General features: G+C 40.0%; 1 protein-coding gene across 3 annotated transcripts in view; it reads right to left on the bottom strand.

Moving 5' to 3' along the window:
* nbas (NBAS subunit of NRZ tethering complex) overlaps positions 1-26,221 on the bottom strand; it is a 183,356-nt gene that overhangs the window by 78,558 nt on the left and 78,577 nt on the right. For all 3 annotated transcript variants that reach the window (XR_014888753.1, XR_014888754.1, XM_085248034.1), the window contains exons 37-43: positions 25,666-25,839; positions 24,977-25,090; positions 23,775-23,898; positions 18,008-18,084; positions 17,490-17,627; positions 2,244-2,467; positions 1,931-2,041 (exon numbers count right to left, since the gene is read on the bottom strand). Coding sequence is in view for 1 of the 3 variants with exons in the window: in XM_085248034.1 (XP_085104160.1) it covers positions 1,931-2,041; positions 2,244-2,467; positions 17,490-17,627; positions 18,008-18,084; positions 23,775-23,898; positions 24,977-25,090; positions 25,666-25,839 (962 nt within the window). In the remaining 2 variants the exon portion in view is untranslated. The remainder of the gene's footprint in view (positions 1-1,930; positions 2,042-2,243; positions 2,468-17,489; positions 17,628-18,007; positions 18,085-23,774; positions 23,899-24,976; positions 25,091-25,665; positions 25,840-26,221) is intronic.

Below are 26,221 nucleotides of genomic sequence, written 5' to 3'. Positions count from 1 at the left end.
GATGAGTCTTTTTTTCAACAGACAAAATCATCAATATTTGAAGAAGTTACCATTATGTGAAACAAATATGTAAAGGTGGAGCTAGACATGAGATTTAAAGCCAAAACTGTAAACAGATGGTTCCACTGACCAATATGTGAACCCATTTCTGTGTTTGGACAAGTCTCTTCGATAGATTTATAGCTGTCATTAGGATGTCATTAAAAAGCAGGTCCATAAAGAGAACTTGTAAACATCTACAAAGCTTTATACACGGAGGCAGAGAACAGCTGACGACGGCAGTGTTTAGCAGCACATTGATTCTTCTGAAGCATACATTTTGTGTTAATAGGACTGTCTCAGGGACACTCATTCTCTATCATCCATCTCTTCTCCCGCCATCTATTTGCCTCCCACTCTCACCCCCTAAGCACACACTGATTCTGTGGATGTGCTTTAAACTAATAATGAGTCCTTAGAGTTCTCTTCATCTGAAAGATACTTATGGACTTTTAACTTTGTTCTTCTGTAACCATATTGAGATCTACATTGACTTTAGAGCGTTGATCTATGTCAGCGAAAAAATGTGATTTTAACAATTTACCCCGCCATCACATGGGAAAGGAAAATTGCCAGCTCTTCTGAAAGACAGTAATGTTTGGTATCTCTAATGGAGAAACAGATTCCATTTCATGATTGTTTCTGAGGGAAACTTTAAAAGGTGACAGGCTTCAAACCTCAACCTATTTGTAGCTGTTGTTTTTTTTTTTTTCTTAGGAAAAAAGTTTGTTGACAACCTTACCCTTTCCGTCCCAGATAATATACAGTGCCGATCAGGTCATGGAATCAAAGATCAGCTACTGTTATCGTATTATGATAATGTTTTTAAGCCTGCTACCTCCTCTTTTTGTCTTATACTTGTTCAGTTTCCGCAAATTCTTTTTAAGGACACCAGGCTAAGATACATAAATGTTTAAAGAAAATCTTTGAAAGACCTTCAGAAAACCTGGAGAATTGCTCAAGACCACTTTAAAAAAAAACACATAAAAGGCAACTTAGAAGCAAAACACAAAGAAATGAGGTGTGATTCAAGTCTTCTGCACGGTACTGTACTATTTAAAATACTGTTTAAAGTGTTGATATGCAAACTGGCAATGAGGTCAACTGTTAAAGTAAAGTGAACCATGCTACTTAAATACAGGCCTCAGCAAAGGACTCAGTTGTTGGGCACTGCACTGTAGCTGACTGCTTCTCCTAAACATGTGGGATTTGTAAAACATAAACAATTTATTTGCCTACAACGATCAATAAAAGTCTAAATTCTTTTTGCACACGTTTTGACTCTATTTATTCTTCCCTTTAAATTTCTTCTCTATTTATAACATTCCCTGCATCCTTTTGTTAAATCAATAAGCCTTTTGCAGATGCAGAATATTCCTCACACATTTGTCATGATCTTGAGGTTTTGAAGGAAACACACACACAGAATAGCTGTGATCAGGTTTGAGAAAAGTATAGGCTGTAATTTATTGTTAAGTGGAATCCATAAACCATTTCCTTATATCGGAATGTGACAGGTGGATATTTATCACGGAGCCACACGTGTGCACACGTACCAACACACACACATACACAACCTCAGCTTTGGCATTCTGTAAAAACAAGCAAAGGTGCAGAGCTAGTCAGTCACCCAGCTATGAAGTCAGAGAGCAAATAAATGATGGTTCACATCCTCTCACTCACAAAACACAAACACACATATTCCCAACATGTTTGATATAGCCTGCGGTGTTTTGGCTTTTTATGTAGGTAAGTTTTGTTATAACTGAAAGGGAGCGTCGCTACACTTTTCAGAGTTTAAAATCTGAAGATGAAAACAAAGAGACAGACAGATGTGTGTGCACAAATGTAATTAAACAGAGCGCGTGCGCGTTTGTGTGTGTGTGTATACCCGCTATCTGTAAAGAGGAACTCGAGGTGGGTCATGTAGACCTCCCACAGAGGAACACTGTAGCGCTTAGCCAGAGACAAAGCGATTCTGTACACACCATCATCCAGTGTCCTAAACACACAGGTACAAAAACAGAAAGAAAGTCTTTAGATTTCATTTAATTAAAGCAGAAATTGACATTATCTCCCACTCATGTCCAAGTGTGTGGTATGAACAATCTTTCAGAGTAGAAACAAAGAAAAGGGAAAAAAAAAAGTGCACCTTTCCAATTACAGTGCAAATCCAAAAGTACCAACATTTAAGCCACACTTACTCTGTGAGACCAAGTATGGTCTCCTTCTTGTAATCAGCGTCAGAGCTGAACCGCTGAACGTCCACACCACGGCCGAGCCCCTGCAACACCTGTGCCTGGGTAAAGTCTGTCAGACGCTCGTTGTACATATGCAGCTGGCTGATCAGCTTTTGCAGCTCCTCGGGCCAATCTGAATACGAGGACACGTGCTGTGTGACCAATCGAATCAGCTCCTTTGGATCAGCCTGTGAGAAGGAAAATAAATTTCACATTTTTACCTTCATGGTTCCAGGGTCTGCTTTAGACTTCAACAGTAGAAGAAGAAGTAGCGGTATACGAAAAAGTACAGGCACTGTGGGTCTCTTAGCAGTTTGGCTGCTTGGCTTTAATTTATGGTTTTTGCTGTATAATGGAGATGGTTTGTAGTTTTTCAATTTCTAATATTACATTACAGAAATTTATAGTTTCAACAGCTTGTGGAACCACCTTTAGCAGCAACAGCATGATGTAATTGTTTCCTGTATGACTTTATTGTTGTGGAAGAATTTTGGCCCACTTGTATTTACAACATTGCTTCAGTTCATTGATGTTTTTGCACCGCTCTCTTATGGTCCTGCCACAGGAATTCATTTTCTTTTCATTTTCCCCTTTCCGTTATTTTTCCCTTCTTCTTTTCATCGTATCATATCGCCACATCACAAGAGTCACCTCAAGGCCCCGTGAGCTAAAGACCCTACAATAACTGAGAGAAAACCCCAACAATCAGATGGCCTGCCATGAGTAAGCACTTGAGGATAATGGGAAAACTCCTTTTTAACAGGAACACACCTTCAGTAGAAGCAGCCTCGGGAATTCAATTCAGTTTTATTTATATAGCACCAAATCACAACAGCAGTCACTTCGAGGCGCTTTATATTTGAAGGTAAAGACCCTACAATAAGGAGGCAGCCATCTGCCACAACCGGTTGGGGGTAAGGGAGGTCGACGGGATAAAGGAAACAATGTGGAAGAGCGCCACATGTGGATGCTGACTAGGCCATTGAAACTTTGACCAAACAAGCCATTCTTGTTCGGTCTTTTTCCAATTGTGCCTTTGCTTGTACGTCCACACCTGGGTATATTGTGGTATCGTACACCTGGCTGCTATTAATTCCTATGGAAGCAACAATGATGTACTTCTTTTTCACAGGACTGCACAGAGTGCTTTAAAACTCTGTTTTTAACGTGGCTGTATTTTATGCTTAAAATAAAAATGAAATTCACTCGAATGTCCAATTACCACAGATTGTTGTGCAAATTACTTTGAATTTCTGAACTTCTTCAGAAGTCATGCTCTGTATATAGCGCAACTTAACATAAAATCCAGCAAAGACAAACTGAGTCTCTCTTTCCTCCCCATAATTTGATTTGAAATAAAATTCTAGGGTGCACTATACGGTTTTAGAGCCATGTTGGACCAAATACACACTGTTCTTAAAGCTCATCATTAAACAGTGTCACACACTGAGCTTCAAACACTGCTGCACTGCGTGGCATGTAAAACTTCACAGGTTTCTGCGGCTTTGCTGTGAAAAACTAATGAGGCTATTTTCAAAAATGGCAATAATTTAGAAAAAAGGTGGGGACAGACCATCTTGGTCCAGACTTATATCAATTTGCTTGGTACAGCCCAGTATAATCACGCAATTTCAAATATACACCTATTTCTATTCCACATCGGCAGATTACAGGTAAACGTATCAGGAACCGTAGCTGTCACCTTGATTCAGGCCAATAGGAAGTTAGATTGTGGCTACACATTTATGATTAAAACTGTCACATAAACAGGGGTGCACATAAGTGGTCCGCAGGTGCGCATTCGCTGTCAAAATAAAAGACGCGCACCAGATAAGAAGTTGCAACGTGCGATTGCGTACATAAGATTTTCTGGAGGAGGACAGACATTTGTTTAGAACTCTTAAAGATGTCGAAGAAGCTCCTTTAAGCAATTACTTTGGTGTTCCTCCACCTCCAAAGAACTATCAGAAGGAGTCCGATCCACAAAAGAAGCACGTATTCTCGGAAAAGTGGTTGCAGAAGGTGAGCTGGCTTCAAACAAATGATGAACGCACAGAGATGTGGAGCAGAATATGCCGTGAACATCCCACTCTAGCGGACAAAAACAGTGCCTTTTATATGTACGCCAACGCGCCTTGCAACTTCTTATCTGGTGCGCGTCTTTTATTTTGACATTGAATGCGCACCTGCGGACCACTTATGTGCATCCCTGCATATAAACTTACAGGCAGGTGAATGTTGCATCTCTCTCATCGCCTCTGTTCTAATTAAATAAGCCCCTGAATTTGGTTTTTGGCACCTTATATGTTGTCGCCCAGCAGGATGATATGGTTTACTTCATGATCTTATTTGCATAAGGTAATTATGGCTGCTGGAAATGTGTGAGCTTGAAAACAGAGGTGTATGTCTGTCTCTCTGCGTCTCTTCCTCTTCTCGCTATCCCTGTGTGCCTTTAGATGTGGCCTCAGCAGCAGACATGGTGGCGGATTCACTGTTCAAAAGCAGGATAGGAAAGGAACAGAGGTAGAAAGGGGAGAATATTAAAAGTGGAGCAAGGAAAGATATGAAGTCAGAGGAGGCAGTCAAGGGATGAGAGAAGGAAAGTAAGGGTAGAATGGGTGGGGGAGTTGTTTTTTTCTTTTTCTAAATGCTGGCACCGTCTTGGACACCGTTTTTCACAGAAAGGAGAATGACACAAAAAAAGAAAGAACACAGAGTGAGAAAGAAAGTCTGCTGAAACTGATGGACAGGCTGATGTTTGAAGAACATGATGAAATACTGTTTGCATTAACTCCCTCACTCTCTCTGTGCTTTTACCCCCCATCAGGATTACGCCGCTACCTCTCTGAAAAAATATTTCCCCTTGAATTTAAAAAAATGAATAAAAAAAAAATACTTCCATCCCTCACCGCTCATTATTAAAGAATCTCTGAAATCCTTCGTCTTTCTAATAAGTATTCTTTACGATCCCAGTTATCTTCAAAGTAAGCAAGTAAGACCTCTGCTCTTTCTTCTTTTTCCTCTTATGTACAGTGGGGCAAAAAAGTATTTAGTCAGCCACCGATTGTGCAAGTTCCCCCACTTAAAATGATGACAGAGGTCAGTAATTTGCACCAGAGGTACACTTCAACTGTGAGAGACAGAATGTGAAAAAAAAATCCATGAATTCACATGGTAGGATTTGTAAAGAATTTATCCGTAAATTAGGGTGGAAAATAAGTATTTGGTCACCTCAAACATGGAAAATCTCTGGCTCTCACAGACCTGTAACGTCTTCTGTAAGAAGCTTTTCTGTCCCCCACTCGTTACCTGTATGAATGGCACCTGTTTGAACTCATCATCTGTATAAAAGACACCTGTCCACAGCCTCAAACAGTCAGACTCCAAACTCCGCCATGGCCAAGACCAAAGAGCTTTCGAAGGACACCAGGAAAAGTATTGTAGACCTGCACCAGACTGGGAAGAGTGAATCTACAATAGGCAAGCAGCTTGGTGTGAAAAAATCAACTGTGGGAGCAATCATCAGAAAATGGAAGACATACAAGACCACTGATAATCTCCCTCGATCTGGGGCTCCACGCAAGATCTCATCCCGTGGGGTCAAAATGATCATGAGAACGGTGAGCAAAGATCCCAGAACCACACGGGGGGACCTGGTGAATGACCTGCAGAGAGCTGGGACCAAAGTAACAAAGGTCACCATCAGTAACACACTACAACGGCAGGGAATCAAATCCCGCAGTGCCAGACGTGTTCCGCTGCTGAAGCCAGTGCATGTCCAGGCCCGTCTGAAGTTTGCCAGAGAGCACATGGATGATACAGCAGAGGATTGGGAGAATGTCATGTGGTCAGATGAAACCAAAGTAGAACTTTTTGGTATCAACTCAACTCGTCGTGTTTGGAGGAAGAAGAATACTGAGTTGCATCCCAAGAACACCATACCTACTGTGAAGCATGGGGGTGGAAACATCATGCTATGGGGCTGTTTTTCTGCCAAGGGGACAGGACGACTGATCCGTGTTAAGGACAGAATGAATGGGGCCATGTATCGTGAGATTTTGAGCCAAAACCTCCTTCCATCAGTGAGAACTTTGAAGATGAAACGCGGCTGGGTCTTCCAACATGGCAATGATCCAAAACACACCGCCCGGGCAACAAAAGAGTGGCTCCGTAAGAAGCATTTGAAAGTCCTGGAGTGGCCTAGCCAGTCTCCAGACCTCAACCCCATAGAAAATCTGTAGCGGGAGTTGAAAGTCCGTGTTGCTCGGCGACAGCCCCAAAACATCACTGCTCTCGAGAAGATCTGCATGGAGGAATGGGCCAAAATACCAGCTACTGTGTGTGCAAACCTGGTAAAGACCTATAGTAAACGTTTGACCTCTGTTATTGCCAACAAAGGTTATGTTACAAAGTATTGAGTTGTATTTTTGTTATTGACCAAATACTTATTTTCCACCCTGATTCACGAATAAATTCTTTACAAATCCTACCATGTGAATTCATGGATTTTTTTTTTTCACATTCTGTCTCTCACAGTTGAAGTGTACCTCTGGTGCAAATTACTGACCTCTGTCATCATTTTAGGTGGGGGAACTTGCACAATCGGTGGCTGACTAAATACTTTTTTGCCCCACTGTATGCGATTGCTTTTTTCATTATTTTAAAATATCTTCAAAAGGGATTTTGTCCTCCTTCAAAGAGAAGAACGTATAAAACGTATGTAAAGTATAATGGAATAAGGTAGGTGTGTGCACAGCTGGGAGGGACGGGGGAGCCAGACCTCTCCCTTCAGCTATTCCACTGGTGTTGCAGGCTCTTTCCCCCACCAGCACCAGCACCTTACTGTGATGCTTCTTAAGAGGGAACAGAGTAAAAATAAAGAGCCTCTGTCACACACGCAAATCTTTTCAAATACGCTTCTGCTCTCATTTCAGTCTTAATTTCCCATGTTATTATACTTCAGTCACAACTCTGTACCCATCAAAAACTCCTTTGAATTATCAAATAAAATATTTTCATAGTGATATTTGTGAGTTTGTCAAGTTCGCCATCCTGATTAAATATTAATGTGCTATCATTCAGTGCCGTTTTCCTCATTACCTCCCAGTGTTTCACCTGCAGATAATAGCACCATGTAAAACTTTGATGCACGCTGGCGCAATGAGAAGTCATATGAGCGTGTTCAACATGTTTTATATCTACTGCATGGGAACACTTTCAGAAGGTATAGCATATTGTACAAATCCAGGTAAAATGTATGGCTGAGTAGACAGTTCTTGACAAGGTCTGATGAGCTTTGTGAGGCTGTAGGCACAACAGCGGTTTTAGGTAAAATGTCAAGATTAAAAAGCAGACAGACAGCTGCAAGCTTGAATAAGTGTTGCAAATTTTATGGTATCTCATCCACTTATACTCAGGAAATTTCACCGTAGGAAAAGTCAGGGGATCAACGGCATTATTAACATATAAGCTTTTGGGATTCATAAATATCCACAACCTCATGTGCGACACTAGATGACTGGCATTTATCACTATCAACATCAACGCCTCAACATCCACATTTTAAGAGGTTCAACTGGAAATCTGAACAAAAGAACACTGACCAAATTACCCACGTCGGACACTCCTCTTATAAGTGCCACAACGTTTTTGTCTTTGATACCAACCTCAGAGAAGACACACCCAGACAATGCATTCAATGCACAGCCATTCATTAAAATCTGTGCTCCACATATGGTAAGTGTTTAATATTTTATTCCAGCGTAATTTAGCAGTCAGCTGTGACCAGGTCAGCAATATATCCTCAAAGTTGTAAGAAATAATGCAATATTTCAAGAAAGTTTGTGATATGCACTGCATTTATGATGATATAGAAAAAAAAACATTATATTACATTCTAGTTTGTGACTGGACCTTGCAGACAGCAGCATCTGTTAGTGCAAACCAAACTAAGCACATTTTGCATCTTTCTTTTCCAGACTTATGGTCTGGCAACCCAGATGAAGTGTGACTTTATTTACAGCAGCAGCATTACATAAATAGCATAAATCAAATGTAAGAACAAAAGAATAACATATGTGCTTGACACTTAAAATTGACTTAGCCTTGTAAGTCTTCAGGAGCTGCACGGTATTATTACATAATAAAGCTGTCTGGGTATCTTGGTTCAAGCTTTTAAACTAGTTACTTAAAGCTAGGGCTGAACGATTATGGAAAATAATCTAATTGCGATTTTTTGCCCCAATATTGCGATTGCGATGCGATATGCGATTATTTTTTAAGGTCTTTGTCTTCTGTATTATTAAACAAAGACAAGCAATACATCATATAGTATGGCCAATACTATATTACATTAATTTTAAACTGTTCTTTCCTGGAAGACAGACCTCTGTTATGATGACATGAGGTGATGCATGAATTGATGACTGACATTTTTATTTAACTTCTTCAATCACAACAGTATATTTGAACATACACAATAGTTTATTTTTAGCTTACAAACATCTGAGCATAAAGTGCTGGCAAGGAACCCTGGTGTAAACATTAAAATGAAAGTCAGTACAATGTGCAGATTGCAGAAATATACATAAACAAAATCAGTGGCTTTACCACACTCAGTTTTTCGACATCTGTGAACTACTAGACAGTCATTCAATTAAAAAATAATATTAAATAAATAAAACTAATAAATAAAAAATACACACATCTTACTGATCTCTGCAGTCAGTAACATTACACATAAAGTGCAAACATAATAGCAATTGTATAAACACACACACAAACACGCCTTTAAAATTTAAAGGCGTGAAATTGGACGGTCTAGCCTTCTGATTAGCTAATCAGAAGGCTAGTTCTGATTAGCGTCACCGCTGTCTCGGTGGAGTTTAATAAACTCGGCCGTCTGCTTCTTGCTATCTAAAATATAACCAGACACTGGTGTAAATTCTCGACTGTCTCATACTTCTGTTTAATCAGTTTTCTGTTTGACGTTTAGTCAGCTGTGTGAAAACCAAGGGGGAACCCACCCGGGGGATTAATAAAGTTTTATTTTATCTAATCTAATAACTTTAATCTCAGCCAAACCGATTTACTCACGAACAAACAAAACACTGAAAAAAGCCCAACAATAACATTTTTAGGTTGTCTAAGTGACTTATATATTACGTTTAACCCGAGCAGCGAAACTCCGCGGTGATCTGAAAATGATGTGCCGGGAGTTGTGCCGTTCTCGGCCGCATCAGTAATCCTCGAGCTCCCGGCTAGCTGTCGAGCTGGTGGGTAGCAGACGCCTCTGAAAACGTCGAAGCACTTTTGCAAATATGGGATATCTTGATAAACCGAGCAGATATTTGATGTTTACACAACTACTTTCTCGCCTGAAAATATGTTAAAAGTTTATTTTGTGACCCAGAAAGATTAGTATGAGTAATTTTAAAACTTAGTAGCGGCCGGCATTGCTGGAAACTGGAGTTTGGCTGGGACGCGCTATGAATTCTGGGATATGGTAGTAATTTGGACAGCCTTCGGCACGTCGCTGTGACGTAATCGGTCTACAAATGCGGCCTCAGGAGGATGCAGCCCATGAATTTGGACATGTCCAGAGTATAATCGCAGCCTTTGCGGTTAGAAAATTGCACTTGATCATGTCGCGATATTATCGCAAATGCGATATATCGTTCAGCCCTACTTAAAGCCCTCCTTTTCCACCATGAAACTCCATCAGTAACATCCAGGCAGCATTTTCTCTTCCTTTTTATTGCAAGTGTCTCCTTTTTATTAGCCTGGCTGTACTTGGTGTGTTTTGGTGAAGTTAATCTGTTTTACGCTTTTATATTATTGTGTTTTGTCAGACTAGTCTCCTTGTTTTGCCTGCTGGGAAGTGTAATTAAAAGGCATTGCTACATCATTTATGTCATCATGGTATCATACATTTATATTATGATATAAATATGATACGGCACATGCCTGTCAACCAGTGAGCAAATGGGCATTCCTTCCCTTTTCTGAAGCATGTGACTTTTTCTCCATTTAGTTATTATTTCGTATAGACCGTCTCCTTTACTCCAGGGAGTAAAAAGTGATGAATATTTATCGATTCATCACTTTTTTTTTTTAAACAAATAAGTTCAAAGTACTTTATGTTCTACTTTGCTAAGCTATATTTCCTCCCAGGTTTTACTGGTTGTCATTCAACTCACTCCAGTGTAAAATAATTAGATGTTTGGCAAAGAAGTTTCCCCAACGCTGCAAGAAACATCACCTCCTGTGGATTCGCATCACTAATGTGGGTGAAACTATATTACCTCTCAACTTCCAAGCAGTCTGAAAGTCCAACAGTGCAATCAATAACAGAATAGTAACATTTATTTTTACAGAACACTCATATGCGCACATTTTTCTGATTAACCTAGTATTTAACACATTCTCTCTTGCCTTCTGTGATAAGGATTGAATAGAAGTCATAAAGAGTCTCCCCCTCTCTCTCTCCAGACAGTATCCCAGTAATGATGTAATTAGTTTTATTTATGTCTTGTTTAACACTTAGCTATACAGTCAGTGGCCTCATTAGCACTAATTCTGTAAATGGTGTATACAGTATGTGCGCATAATTAGTGAGAAGACAGGGCGGAAAAAAATGAGTTATCACCTCCGAAGGAATAATTACTCCATAAATAGGCGTGGCTGCACTGTGGGTCACAATACACCATGAAGGGGAGTGATCGTAAGAAAAGCAGCACAAGCAAGAGGAGCAGGAGTAACTTAGCAGAGTCAAACTTATGCATCTAATCAAAGGTTTGGAGACTACTTGGTCTGAAGCATTCCCAGTCAGCTGCAACAGTGCTTTTAGAGGACATATTTGTCTAATAGGACCCTTTCTGCAGTGGCTCTGCTTTACAGAGTTCTCATGGGTAAAATATAGACTGCTAATGATTGTGCTACAAGACTGCAATTTGTACCATTGCGATATGTGCACAAAAAGAGGAAGGAAAAGTCATTGGAATCGTGGTGCTTTCCAACTCATTACTCCACTTAACTCAGCTACAGTGAACTGGCACAGCGGTCCAGCACTTTCAAGGTCAGCTCCCTTCACGGGCAGCTGGAATTTTGCTGTGGACGTTTTTGAAATTGTAAAAAAGAAAAGAATCCCTATGCAATAACCAAACAGTATCAAAAGTTTCTAGATGTAAGCAAGGTGCTGGTTTAAAAACCCATCATAATGCTATGGAGAGAGCACTTTGAGCTTTGCTTTCAGGTTGAATCAGAAACAAATCTATAAAGTTAATAACTGTGGAAATATTTTTGCCAGTTCAGTGACTCCATCTTCAAATACAAACTGAAACTTAAGCATCTAATAGTGATTAGTGGGATTTTTATTCTAAAACTAAATGTCATAATGAGATATACAAAGACCTAAGCAGGTTTTCCGGATCGTATACTCTGGTTCTGTGTTTATATAGTACAATTGGGTATGCTTTAAATGTTTGTGTGTGTGTGTGTGTGTGTGTGTGTGTGTGTGTGTGTGTGTGTGTGTGTGTGTGTGTGTGTGTGTGTGTGTGTGTGTGTGTGTGTGATCAATACTCAATAAGCGAGAGAATGGCAGCTCCAGGCAAAGATAAATGGGTGAGTGAAAAAATCTCAATCTCTCTAGTCAGCACATTGCCATACAGCAGATCCACATTCGCAGCTACAATTATGCAAAGCACACGCATTCTCACACACAAACGCACACAATAATACACACACTCACACATTACAAAACTGACAAGCACAGGTAAACAGACCGCAACACTTACATAAAAACAGGCTATTTTGCAATATAACCATAAACAGGGCAATTAACATAAGGAGCACCTCTATTTAGCAAATGAACACTTGAACCACTCTGATGAAAACTTCCAGTAGCAGCAAATGGAAATCGGTTCATTAAGCCTTAGGGAATAATGGAAACCCAGCCTCCGTATCGCAAAGCCACGAGTCGCTCCGTCATGCTTGGGTGCCATAATCAGATGGGAAAGTAACAGTTAAGGACCTTCAAAGTCAATAGTGGGAACAGAATCTTTAAGAAGTTTGGAGATGTAAATGCCGCGAGTGCTACAAAACAGCTGAACAGGGCTAACATGGGTAAACTCCTATTTTAAAATTGGACAGAAAATGTCATCTCAGCGTTTTATGATGGACAACAAGCATATCGGTTATACTTTCATGTATTTAGAGTCTCTCTAAGACTTTGGCCTTACCTTCAGTGAACATGCTGAATGCTAATAAATGAATCTCAAATTTATTACAGTGATTTTTTACCTTAAATATATAAATAGAGGCAATCAAAGAGAAAAGAATGATATGATTGTAAATTAAATGTTTTGAATACATTGCTAAATACATCAGATATTTTTTACCTTATGTAATTTTATATTTTTCATAGCTTCTTCTTAGCAAAACTGCTACATTGTCAGATGTCAACAATTAATATTAAGTCGAATGTTAAACAATGGTAAACAAACAGATAATTTATCATGTACAACATGTACAATATGATCCCAAAGACTTCATGTTCTACATGATAAATTATAAATACTAGTTTTAGTATACAACTGGGTAATTACTGCAGTAATACGTAGGTAAATACAGCTGAAATACTGTAACACAGTGGTTCCCAACCTTTTGGAGCCACGGCACATATTTCACATTAGAAAAATCACCAAACAAAAATGTCACGAAAAGCATTTTGATCATTTTTCCCCGAGCACCAAGTATAGCGGAATTGGCTCGGTTTGTCCCCAGTATACCTTTTTTTGCTTTCTTCTAAGCACTAATCATGCTAGGGCCTTCATCTGTGTCGGATTGACTAGTTTTCTTTTTAAATATTTACCTATTGCTATTACGCGCAGCGTGGTCTCACAGCATGTAATTTCTTCTGCCCATTACTAATCAGGCGGAACCAGATAATCTTCCACGGCACACCTGACTATTTCTCGCGGCACATGTTGGGAAACACTGCTATAACACACCAACTCAACAACTCCCCCTAGAGTTGTGTCAGGTTTATAAATCAGATATTATAGAAATATTGCATAATTCTTGGGAAAATTAGGATTCCTACAAGACTCAGTATTTATAGCAATATACCAACTTGTGAGTGGTGTTGATTTTAATGATTGCATTTTTAACGCTAACCTCTTGCTAAGACATTTATGGAAAGCCCAAGCAACTCTGTATGAATGATGTCAGTGAAAACAAAAAGTATTATGTATTATACATAATACTTGTATACTGAGTTATACGCTGATTAGATAAGGCTCCTTTTGACAGTGAACAATAAATAAGAGCTTTAATATAGCATGTGTAACATTTACTAATTTGCATTTTATGAATGTTTAATGTGATTAATGTGATCAAAACTAGTCAAACATGCAACATTTGTATGTTTGACTAGTTTTGATCCAAAAACTGATTGTAATCATTTCCTTTATCGTATTTTGTAATTTTCCTTTTGAAGGCAGTACCCATTACAAAACCTCTACATCTAAAAAAAATAAAATATAAAAACAAGCTGTTCATTGAGGCTTTAAAAACACATCAAACACCTTGAGTAAATCCACAGAGAGTTCCATTTCTATTTGCAATTGAATGACTTCAGTGGCTTGAGTGTTTGGCGTCTTATTGCCTGGGCATGGAATTATGTGATAGCGACAAGAGAATTGAAAGAGCGTGAGAGTTATTGAGACAGTGTTACTGCTCTTCAAGTACCAAGTGGGAAACACTGTGAGACAGCGTGACACACCACAACACACAAACGCACATACAAATGTGCCCCCCGCTGTCACAGGAAAACAGATCTTAAACTGGAGCGCATACAATAATGTGTGCCAACTGTGATATATGAATGCAAAAAACAAAAGCAGGCGCACAAATGCTTCACGTATGCCCAAATATAAAAAACACATGCTTTGGTAGGTAATTTTTCCCCCCATAACCTCATTTGAAATGCAAAGCAAGCGTGTGCATGAAATATAGATACGCGCACCCTGTCATACATATCTGAAATGCAATATCACATTAAGTACAATGTGTGCCTTAATAGATAAGAGAAAGCAAGAGCTAAAGAAAGCACAAGAAAACTGTATAAAGCATGCACAGTTAAGATAGTATTGTAAATAGAGAGGCCTGAGATTCAACAAGAGTGAGGCAGGCCTATTGGGAAAAAAGCCTAAACCGAACGCAGAATGAACAGGAAACAGTAGCGGACAGAGCAGCATAATGTGGATGGAGAGAAGCATCATGGAAACGCATAAACCAGAAATGTCATACCAACAAAGCAAACCATTTGACTTAACTGACAATGGTGGGGCATAAAAGGAAACATAAAAAAAGCACACAGCAGAGGAGAGAGGGGAAAAAAATCCAATAGGAAAAAATATGTGAAAGTGGAGAAAGAGAGTAGATAGGTTGAAAGTTTTTTTCCAATAACGCTTCTTTCACTGATGGTAAAAATGGCCACTACTTCTTCAATAAGAGAGGCGAGCGAAGACGAGACCTGGAACATAATGATAACAAGCACTCACTCTTGTAGAACATACTAAGACTGGAAAAAAAGGAAAAGGAAATGACAACTTTAAAAAAAAAAAAGAAAAAGGAAAAAAATGAAGAAATGAGCTAAAAATGAAAGTACAACTGCTAAAGTGTGGAGCAGAAGGAAAAAGCTGTATATATTTTAAGTTAATGGACTTGAACTTCACTTGAGGCAGGAGTTCAGGGAGTGATTACTGCCATTAGGATGCAGGAAGGATGTGTGTGCGTCACTGCGTGCGGATGAGTGTGTGCGCGGAGAGCAACTTACTGGTGTGCTTGTGTGAGCAGGAATGTGAGAGCGTGCAATTCTAACCTTGAATGTCAACTGGGACACACTTATCCACTTCTTCTGCTGGCCTCTTTCCTTTTTTCTGTTCTTTTATTTCAACATTTTACCTCCCTTCTTCTACCTGCACTAAAACCCATGAGAGCCAGGGTCCACTCAAAGAAAAGGTCAGAGCCATTTCTTCAGTTATTCTCTGCCAATCACCCCCCATCCCCACCCCCACTTTGCAGCCTCTTCTTTCACTTCTCAATCACATTTTCTGATCTCTTGTTTTTCTTGCCTTACTTAGAAAAAGAAGATGCTGTGTACACACAGAAACATGCTTAAAACTTCTTCAAGAGCAATAGCTGGTACACAATGCATTGCTGGTTTAAACTAAAGCACAATTAAACTGCATTAGTATTCAGATGTCTAAAAGAATAATTACAGTCATTTTCCCAGTTTGTTCCATTTCTGATGGCTAATTATTATTTGGCATTTTTTTGTCACTCTTTTTTAAAAAAAATCTTACTTTGTCCTCCTACATCTGCGCAGCCAAGCGGCATTTGAACCATGTCAATTGTGCCTGTCGCCTCGCTGATCTCACTATTCTGTCGTCATAACAAAATGTGCAGCGAAATAGTCTTCAAATCCATTAATTTATTTGCAATGAAAGATAACTGAAGGAATCAAATGAGAATGAGAACAGCTAACTGGTAAGGTGAGTAATACTGAAGTATAATGGCAAACGTCAAGGGCTAGGATAGAGCTGAATGTATGTTGTATGAAAAAGAAAACAAAGGTGAGTGTGTGTGTATATATATATGAGTGTGAGTACACGTGTCATGAAAACATGAAAAAAAACTATTTAAAACTGAAAATTATATATTGCTCCTTACTTTGGCAGACAAAAAGAATTCACGCTGCGCTGCATCAAGCATAATATTCAACCAATGAAACAATGTTTCTGTTGACAGTATGACAGTGAATTCAAAACTTCATAGATAATTACAATAATTATATTTTTGCATTAAAAAATATCATTTTATTTGAAGAGCCTGCACATACTACTGGATTAACCCTTATAGAAACATAAATAATGCATTTGGGAATTACCAGTACTGTTAATTTAGGGCATTTATGTGGCATAAACCTTACACTGGATGATAATATTATGCATCTTTTCTTACATTTCATTGTTTTTATATGATCGAGTTGATCTGCCTCGTCTCCAGTCTTCTAAAAAACTCGCACCCTCCTGTCACACACAGATTTCAGGTTCATAGGGAGGTATAGTTTGTAATAATACAGACCTCCACCTGAGCTGTCAGACTTACCCGACCTCCCAGACCCAACACAGTGTCCATCAATTTCTAACAAAGGGGTTTGCCCTATCTAAACATATTGATTCCCCTTCAGCTGCCTCTCATTGATGCGAATGGCCATGCTTTTTCTGGACAGAAACACACATGCAGTAAACCTACACTCCCACTGTATTATACTGGTCAGTACTGGCTTCCTTGTCCTTCTTCACCTGCTCCTTTGTGACTTACAAATCTGAGCTGCTTATGGTAGAATGCTGATTATTATTGAAATTAACTGGCTCAATCTTTATTTATAAATCAAATCACGTTTGCACTGTTAGATCACCCAGACTCACACAGATGCATTTCTTGCGATTGTGGACAGTTTGCTATGACATTTAATGTCTATGATACTAGTTCCTCCTTAAATAAATGTCAAACAAAAGCATACATAAAATTTCATTTCAAAAGCCATACACACATCTATATTCACTCCACTTATTATTGAAGCAACCTTGAAACAAACTTAAACCACAGGTGAAACACTGTTTTGCTATGATCCTCCCAACCAGTAAAATGCACTGCCTAAACAGCTAAATCCTGCACTGAGGCTCTAAAGTTTCAAGACCTAGACCTAAAAATAATCTGTTCACAACACATCAAGATTTTGTGTCCTAGCTGCTTAAAACTGGATTCTTTTGTCTGTGCGTTCAACAGCTGCACTGCAGTGCATTTTCTAAGCATCCCAAAAGCAGCTTTCTGCACCACATGACTAAAAATATGTGGTAAATCTATTTTTGACAGAAGCCAAGTCATGCTGTAGAGCAGATGAGGCAGGGCAGAAGTCATACACAAGAACAGCATAGAGATTTTTCTTCTTCAAAATAAAAGATGACGTGCAAACAAACACCCCAGTTCTGAAACGCTCTTTGTGTATTTCCGAGCTGTGGAACAAAACAGTTTTGGCTACACAACATCACAGACATGCATCTAGTGTCTTCCCAAGGTAACATCAGAACATTTATTCATTCAACCACCCAAACACTCCGTCATACACAGAAATACACTGACCTGGTAAAGAGTGTGGTTCTTGTCCTTGAAGCAGGGCATGAGGCGCGAGTAGATCTGCAGGGAGTAGTAGTAGGCAGCCAGTTGGAGCGACAAGGCCGAGTGACACTGCTTCTCAAAACACCTGTTGGCATCCAGCACCTGCAGGTAAGAACAAATATAAGGACATGCAAGACAAACAATTACAGTGGCATTTTCACAAATTGACTCTTTGCTTTCAACATATTCTAAATCAAGAGGCCTGAGATGAAAGTAGACTACTGCATTACATCTCGCCTCTGTTTTCAGTCTTTGCACAGCCTAGCCTATGACGGTGGACTGTTCTCACACTGTTACACAAAGAGAGATGCATATTTACAACTTGTGAAATGTCTAATAACATGAGAGGTCAAATCAAAGGTGTAAAATGTCAAATGAAATAGATCATGCAGACAAAATGCATTAGCTCAACTATCTGATGGTCTCAATAAAATAAAATCCAACTCCTTTTGTTACCAGGACGTGTGCGAGTGTCCCCCTACCTGAGGCAGAGCAAGTAAGTAGGACAGAGCCAGCATCATGTCCCTGGGAAATGCATCGTTGGCCAGCTGGAGCAATACTGTAAAGGACAGAGAGAGGTGAGACGATTTTAAAGCACTGATTACCCAAAAAACCCAAAAAAAACCCCCTATGTTTTAATATTCTAGAAATATGTCAGGAAACACTATACAGGACTAGAAGAAGGAATATTGGACACAAATGAAGAAAAAAAACTTAAAATCCCTGAAAGGTTACTAAACTACTGCATGTATGTCTACATCTACCTGTATACAGTGGACTTAGCTTTGAATGTGTTCATTTCTGCGAGCACACAACCTGTTTCAAATACAGATCATATTTATTAGTCAAAGACAAAGTACGGGTCCTTTTCTAATAAGTGCTCTCCAGATGAGCACAAACTTAATCAAAGTGCACTTTAATAGTGAATCCCCTGAATGCAAAATTTGCCTCTGCGTGGCTACCAACAGCAACTCTGTATGCTGCACCTTTCTCTTAGGGAGGCAGCCTAGCCCCCCAAAAGGGTTCTCCAATTCTAACACAGCCATCTCAGTTCAATCACAGCTGCACAAGCAGGACCACATTTAGCTATGATTAAACACCGGCAGACTCACAAGGTGAAAACAACACCAGCCTTTATAAGAAAGATTAGATTGAGATTCACTACAGGCCTCAACAGGTCTATAAACAAAGCAGACTAAGTACTTAACACAAACTTAACTAAACTAAGCTATTTGCATTGCATGAGTAAAAGAAGGTAGTAAAAAACGTGAGATTCTATTGTGATGGGACAGCGCCTATGAGTTCTATGATCAAGTCTAAATTATATTAAAATAGTATATATACATAATATATATACACAAACACAAATACATTAAAAAAATAAAACAGAATATGTATGAAGGGCGTCAAGTAGCAGGCTGATCGCCCCTCTTTTCTTCCTGCAAGTAGATATGGCTCAGACCAAACCCATCTATGATCGTAACCTTTGTTCTGGTTTCAATCACACCTGCGGTTGTTTTGTAATTTGGTGATTTGATCTTGCACTTTCAGGCCTACAGTATATAGATGAACTGACTAAACAGTTGGTTATACAGTTTATATATCGGCTTTTTAAGCTTGAGGCTTCTTCTTTTCATATTGCAAGTTTCATCTTATTATTTCAATCTATATGAACCTCATATAAGTTATTGTATAAAGCAGCTACAGAAGAAAACGACACCTGATACACAGTATATACATATGACAGACCAAGGTAAATGCTTCCAACATGTATTCCACAGTCGCAGTCTTCTGAAGCATAATGAATGTAATGTGATTTTATATGTACAACGTTGTATATATAATGAAAGGCAGGCTTTCAGAGCACATTCTAATACATGAACTGGCATTTATTTAATCTTACTGATCAATCAAAGTGCTTTACGGGGTTCTATACACTTGAATCACTCACATCCAAAGACATTTTAGAAACGTCATTTAACCTCCAGTTTATATGTATGCATAACTTTGGACTGTGGGAGGAAGTCAGTGTACTGGGAACCAGGAACTTTCTCGTAGTGAGGTGATAGCATAACTACTGAAATGCCGTGCCTTCCACTAAGTTTTCCCTTACGAGCATAAATGAGTCTTTGAGGCTTATTTGTAGTTATTCAGATACAAGTATGGTATTATGTGACACAACTTAAATGCCTTTCAACTGCCATAGCGACACACACACTAACCCCTACATTGGGCAGATGGCTGCTTAGCCACTGAAACTTCAGCTTCTATAACTCAGTACTCTGGACTTGAAAGCCCATCATGAACTGACCATGCCAAAGTACTCAGAATCACTGGCAGGGCAACAGGGCTGTCATGACTGGTAATGGGACTGAAGTTTTTCTGTTCTTTTTTTCCTGCCAATATTACATAAACACAGCATTAAAAATCCCAAACAGAATCACAAAGATTTTTTTAAAACACTGAAATGTTTGCTGCACGATCACCATTTAAAATTTACTTTTAAAATTCTGCATTCACGTGCAGAACTTGTGAACTTGTGGGGTTTATGGTGGTACAGCAGCAGCAAACATTTAATGATTGAGAACTAATTAGTATGCATATTGATTAGCTTTTCATAAGTGAACAAAAACTAATCCCATTCAGAGTTAGCACGAGTATGAAACTGGGAACCAGTCCATGTTTATGCAGTGCCCCTAAGGCTGATGGGTTTTGGAGTGTCTACAGAGCTCTGGGCACAAGGATGGAGTTAACCCAAACAGCTTCCCTCTAGGCCACAATAGTTAGACACAATGAGACCAAAAACACACAACAGCACTCGCATGATTACAATTAAAAATATGTAGATGAACTTGATAAATTCCAAACACTGTAAGCGCACGGATGCTCTCAGTTAATCAATCACCAACAAACATACTCTGAGGAAACAGCGGGAGGCAGCAGAGAGGATCAGACAGAATCACTTTGTAGTCTGAGACCCAAGGAGAACAGAAGCCTGCGTTGTTGATAAGAGCCCGAGACAAAATGAAACAGACAGAGAAAAGTAGAGCATGGACACTGGGAGGGAGACAGAGGCAGGGCACAGGAAGAGTCACACTGTAGAACAAAATGCACACTAATATGCATATGTGCACACACATGGTTGGAAGGGCATAGCTGAAGGTGCACGCCGTTGCATGTGCGAGCAGCAGCGAAGTAATGAACTAGTTTAAGGACAAATAACAGCTCTCTTAAGCAGTGTTCCCACCCTTCTCCTTTGCTCGTTTTTCTCTCCCCTCCTCTCCTACCCCACGGGTTTCAATGAGCTACACCTCAGAATGAGCTGATTACACGCCTCTCTAAAGCTACAGATACCATCGGGACAGGAATTACCAGAGGGGTAAACACACACACACAGACACACACACTAAATAGATAACCCTGCCTTTAAAGCATACAACATTTCTTCTTGTGAGTGAGTGAGTGTTTGTGTGTGTGCGTTTGTGAGTGAGTGCAGAGAAAGTGATAGAGACAACACACAGAGAAGTGGGTGCATTAGATGGGCTGTTTTTGTGTGTCTGCATCCACACACACACACACACACTCCTGCTTCTGTGTCAGCTAAATCGAGCACATTGTTAGTAGGTCGGTGAGACACTAACCTATTACTATTTCACCTGTGCAGGCAGTGTGGGGAAAAACAACTGATTAGAGCCTGGTCAACATTTGGCAAATGGCAGCACTCCATGCTGTGTGTCAGTGGAGTTTGGAGTCATGTGTGCAAATATGTGTGTGTGTCTACCTCTCTCTTTCTCCCCACTTGTCTTCACATCAAGTGCTTGTGTCTGCACCTTACTCAGCTCAATCCCATTGAGTCACTTTCCACTTGTGTCATCATTAATTACCTCCAACTTATCTAGGCCAGGTGAAAAATCGATATATTTATTTTCTTAAAGGCCATCTCCTAGTCTGTTTTTTAAGGACAGCCAGCGCGGCGGGCCGACACACCAGTCATTAATCGAAGGTTGTTATCGGACGCGATGCTGTCCAGAGTGGCTTTTCTCTTTCTCGACACGTCGCACTCTGCAGCTGCTCCGAAGGGAAGGTGACTTTTAAGAAAAGAGAGATATTCATTTGAATGACAGCGGCAACTGCAGAGAAGTTGGATTTGCTGAAAAGTGTGGATGTGTGAAAATGTGACTGCAAGTGTGGAATTTTACATGCATTTGTATTACATGCAGACACACACACACACACGTTTGTTTTTGTAGTGTCATTGATTTTTGCGAGCAGCTATGATCCATCATGCAGTGTGGCCTTGATGTTTTGACTTGATGCTATCTCTCTAGTATCTCTGCAGTGATGCAGCATTATTTACTGATGCGGTGGGATGCGTGCGGATACATTAATTAATCAGTGAGGCTATTCTTCCCGTGTTGTCCCCTAGTCGACCATATATGGGCTCCCAGGCTAAGATAGATGAGAAGAGGAGAGGGCAGGGTGTCAAGGAGGAAGCCAACTACGCTGTGCAAATACCATCCAGCTTCACTAAGATGGAGCGCTGAGGAAAAAGCTAAGTTAAACAAAATTCAGCCTCAATCAAACACTTAGAAGCTGCATTATCATAATAATAATTTGAAATCCTGGAAAAAATTTTTACAAGCAACCTGACAGTTGAGATCTTGCCAAATCAATGTACCAATAACTACCATTTCAAATTTAAATTATACAGCAAAAACCGTGGTAAGCACATTGACTTAGTGAGCAGCGACAGACAAGGTCAAAAAGTCTGAACAACTAGCCCTCAAAAACCTCACTCAGATTCAGCCTGATTCCAAAATCCAATCTGGAGTAGAATTGAGTTGTAGTACACCAAGAATAACAAACAGTGAGGTTATAAATTTTATTAAAGGTTGGTTATGAAATTAGAAGTCAGAAACCCTGAATACCAAAAATAAATCAGAGGCTCGGGTTGGAGAAAGAAGCTTCTGCTGATGCAAAAAAAGTTCTTGCAAAATGGAAACCAGGAATTGTATGAGAGTTTATAATTGAGAAGTCCGCCATCCACAAATTGTGCGTAGATAAAAATGATTCAGTACTGTGGCTACTCCCCCTGGAAACCCTTTCCTGGCTAAAGCACTCAAACATAGTGCTCAGTGTAGGAAGCAGAAAAACAGGCAAAGACAAAGAAAGAGAAAGACCCAGGAAACAGACTTCATCCAGAAGAAATGGCAATAAAGAAACAAATTCCAGACTTTACCATACTATTATATGGCAATATATTTGTTGTATAAACTCAGTGGCTACTTTGCTCAACTGCTTGTTAACACAAATACCTAAATAGCCAATCACATGAAAGCAACTCCCTGCTTTTAAGCATGTAAACAAGATGAAAAGAACCTGCTGAAGTTCATACGGAGCATCAGAGCAGGGAAGAAAGGTGATTTAAATGGCTTTGAACATGGCGTGGTTAAGGCCAGGCGGGCTGCTCTGAGTATTTGAGAAAACACTGATCTACTGGGATCAGCAGTTTCCACCATCTCTGGGTTCACAGAGAATGATCCGAAAAAGAGAAAATGTCCAGTGAGCGGCAGTTCCGTCGGAGAAAATGCCTTGTTGATGCTAGACTTCTTTGAGCTGACAGGAAGGAAACAGTAATACAAAGAACAACTCGTTACAACCAAGAGACCATCTTTGAATGCAAAACACATTTAACCTTGAAGCAGGTGGGCTACAACAGCAGAGGAGCACATTGGAAGCCACTCTTGTCAGCTAAGAACAGGTCAGATATACAACACTGTCTTCTACATCAGCGGTTCAGGCGTCTGCTGGTGATGGTGTAATAGTGTGGGGAATGTTTTCTTGGCACACCTTGGGCCACCAAATGCTTAATAGATACTGAGCATTGTGTAAACACCACAGGCTACCTGAGTATTGCTGCTGACAGTGTACACATCATTTGATGGCTGCTTAGAGGAGAACATGCCACAAAGCTCAAATAATTTCAAACTGGTTTCTTGAACATAATAATGAGTTCACTTTACTCAAATGGCCTCCACAGTCACCACATTGCAATCCAGTAGAACACCTTTGGGATGTGGTAGAATGGGAGATTGGCATTTAGGATGTATTGCCGGCAAATCAGCAGCAACTGTGTGATGCTAACACGTCAATATGGACCAAAATCTCTGTTTCCAGCAGCTTATTGAAGGCAAAAGTAGGTCCAACCCGTTACTAGAAAATCTATGTCTATGTAGGCCACATGTTTACCTTCTGTAGCAGGAAACGGGGTTTTTCCCTCAGTTTTTGCCTCAGCCAGTTTTCCAGTCCTCAACAAAACCTCAGCAAAGTTTTCTGCAGGCACTTCTTTGTAGAATGAATACACATCTTGACTCTAAAAGAAAGAATGACAAAGGAAGAGTGATATAGTACTTTTCTTTATATTAAGGCAACCCTCCCTCCCCATATCTGAGCAGACTAGAAAAAGCACAGCGAGACATGATGAAGATGACTGAATATCTTCATTCTCAAGGAGTCAGACAGATGAGAGACTGAGTGAACAAATGAACTTCAGAGCCAAGTAAAGCATTTCAAAACCAGGCCCTTTTGAAAAGTCATTTATAGGTTTCTTGTATACAAGTTATTTCTCATGTGTCTGAGTGGCGGACAATAAAGTTTCTGCTCTTGCTCGGTCTCAGAGCTATCGCTTCAACGCAGAGTGTGTCCTGTCTGTCTTCGCCACTCTGTCTCTATCCATCTTTCAGTCCCGTTGCATTTGTCTCTCTTTCTCTCTCAATCAGTCTCTCCTCAATCCCCACTCCCTTCATTGCAACTGTTAAGGTAAAAACTAATCCCATTGATCAGCCAGCTCATGGGCAGATGGATGTGGGGAGTAATTATTGGTAGATGGATGATGGAAGATGGATGGATGCTGGCGATGAAGTGAAGGAAGGGATTTGGAGAAGCCTATTAAAATGTCATAAGAGGAGATGTATCGGCCTTCTCCGTTTCCCCTCCCGTCCGCTCTTTCAGCTCTCCGTATGATTTGTGTCTCTGAGTAAAAAGCCCAGTCATAGCCCAGAGGCAACCACTTCCCAGGTACAAAGGTCAATCTACTCCTTTTCTTACTTTTACTCTTTTGTATCCCTATAATTCCTTCTGTTGACATTCTTTTCTTTTGGATTATTTTTAGCATCATACCAGTAGTCCAAAGTCCCTTCTGTTAGTACTTGGCATTATAATTGTTCAGTCTGAAATCAATATTCATTTTGTCTCAACGCTGCTTTTTAAAGAATGTATAAGTCATAGCAAGAAAATCTAATTAATTGCCCAGTCATAAGCCTACTCATGCAGTTTTTGCTGTAATTTGAAAGGATGCCCTGGGGTGAGAAAACAAAACATAAGAAGAAAGAAGGTTGATAAGAATGTACGAAGCAAAGAGCTACGAGAAACACTGGTCTTAAGCCACTCACCGTGTCTACATAGGGATCCTCAATGAGATCCTGATAAAAGGGGCTGCAGCCTTGACGCTCCAAGTTGGCGTTCTCACATGCCCCTTCCTGGCTAGTGGCTCCTGAACCACGACCCTGAGGAGCCATCAAAACATCATTAAACTTTCACAACATGCCCTCAACACTGTCATATTTTTTCCCTGTCCCACAGCTAACATCCATGCAATTTTTCCTCTTTCTTTAGAAAGCCGCAATCACGATCACCCCTCCCAATTGCTGCCAACACCAGAGACGCCATCAATCTCCACCCGGGCGACCGTCGGGCCCGTGCAGCCACCAGATATTGAAATATTCAACAGGAGGGCCAATTAATTATGCAGGAGATGAGCTCTTGATTGGTTATTTTTGAAGTCTGCGAGCAAAAGTATGTGAGGTATGGGAGTGCAGACAGACATGAGATCTGTCTATGCAGCCCATTAGTCTGTAGAGTTAAAAACAAGGCGGATACATCCATAACCGCTGCTACGCTGTTGCTGGCTAATTGATCATGATTATTACACAGAATATAAATACATTTATATCAGTAAAATGCATAGAAACTGTACTTTTTAAACCTACAAGGTGGTAAGTGCACCCATTAAGAACTTTACAAAAAAAATCTTCATCTGCAGCGAAGAATTAATAAAACAACACAGTCAATGGATTCTTACATGCAGCGGCCGGAGGTAATTGAGTGAGTCCTTCCACCAGCGGTGGTCACTGACTGCAGTCAAAACAGCCTTGGTATTCAGTCCTGTAGTAGTCAGGACTTCCATGGTCTTCGCTGTAGTCCTGTGCAGGAGGTCTCCTGCTGTCCCCACAGAGGAGCCCACACGAGGTTGGGGCTGAAGAGAAAGAAAGAGAAGAAAAATTAATGGCAAACATATTCTACTGTGTCACTCTGGAGCCTTTGTAGAAGTACCCACGACAAGGGGCTTTACAGTTTGAGAACAGTGTGCAGCATACAACACCTCCTTTTTGTAAATAAAAACACAGCATCGCTCGATCGGCACTGCTAGATTAGACCCATGAATATTGTATTCTATTTTTTATTAGGTACTTCTGAGAAGCCATTTTAATAAGTGCAGGGCTCTTTTTCTTTTACTGGTTTATTTATGTAGTGCATAGAGGAATTACAATATGCATTCAAGCAGGGCCCTTCTGGTTCTGAAACACACATTCTGTATTGTGTTTGTTCAGAAAACTTTCCAAAAGTCACACAGGCAG

Source organism: Mchenga conophoros, linkage group LG15 (assembly GCF_057382185.1).
Source record: "Mchenga conophoros isolate Kocher_MC1m ecotype Shallow Benthic linkage group LG15, M_conophoros_male_GT1.1, whole genome shotgun sequence".
Lineage (NCBI taxonomy): Eukaryota > Metazoa > Chordata > Actinopteri > Cichliformes > Cichlidae > Mchenga > Mchenga conophoros.
This window is presented reverse-complemented; position numbering and strand designations above follow the sequence as displayed.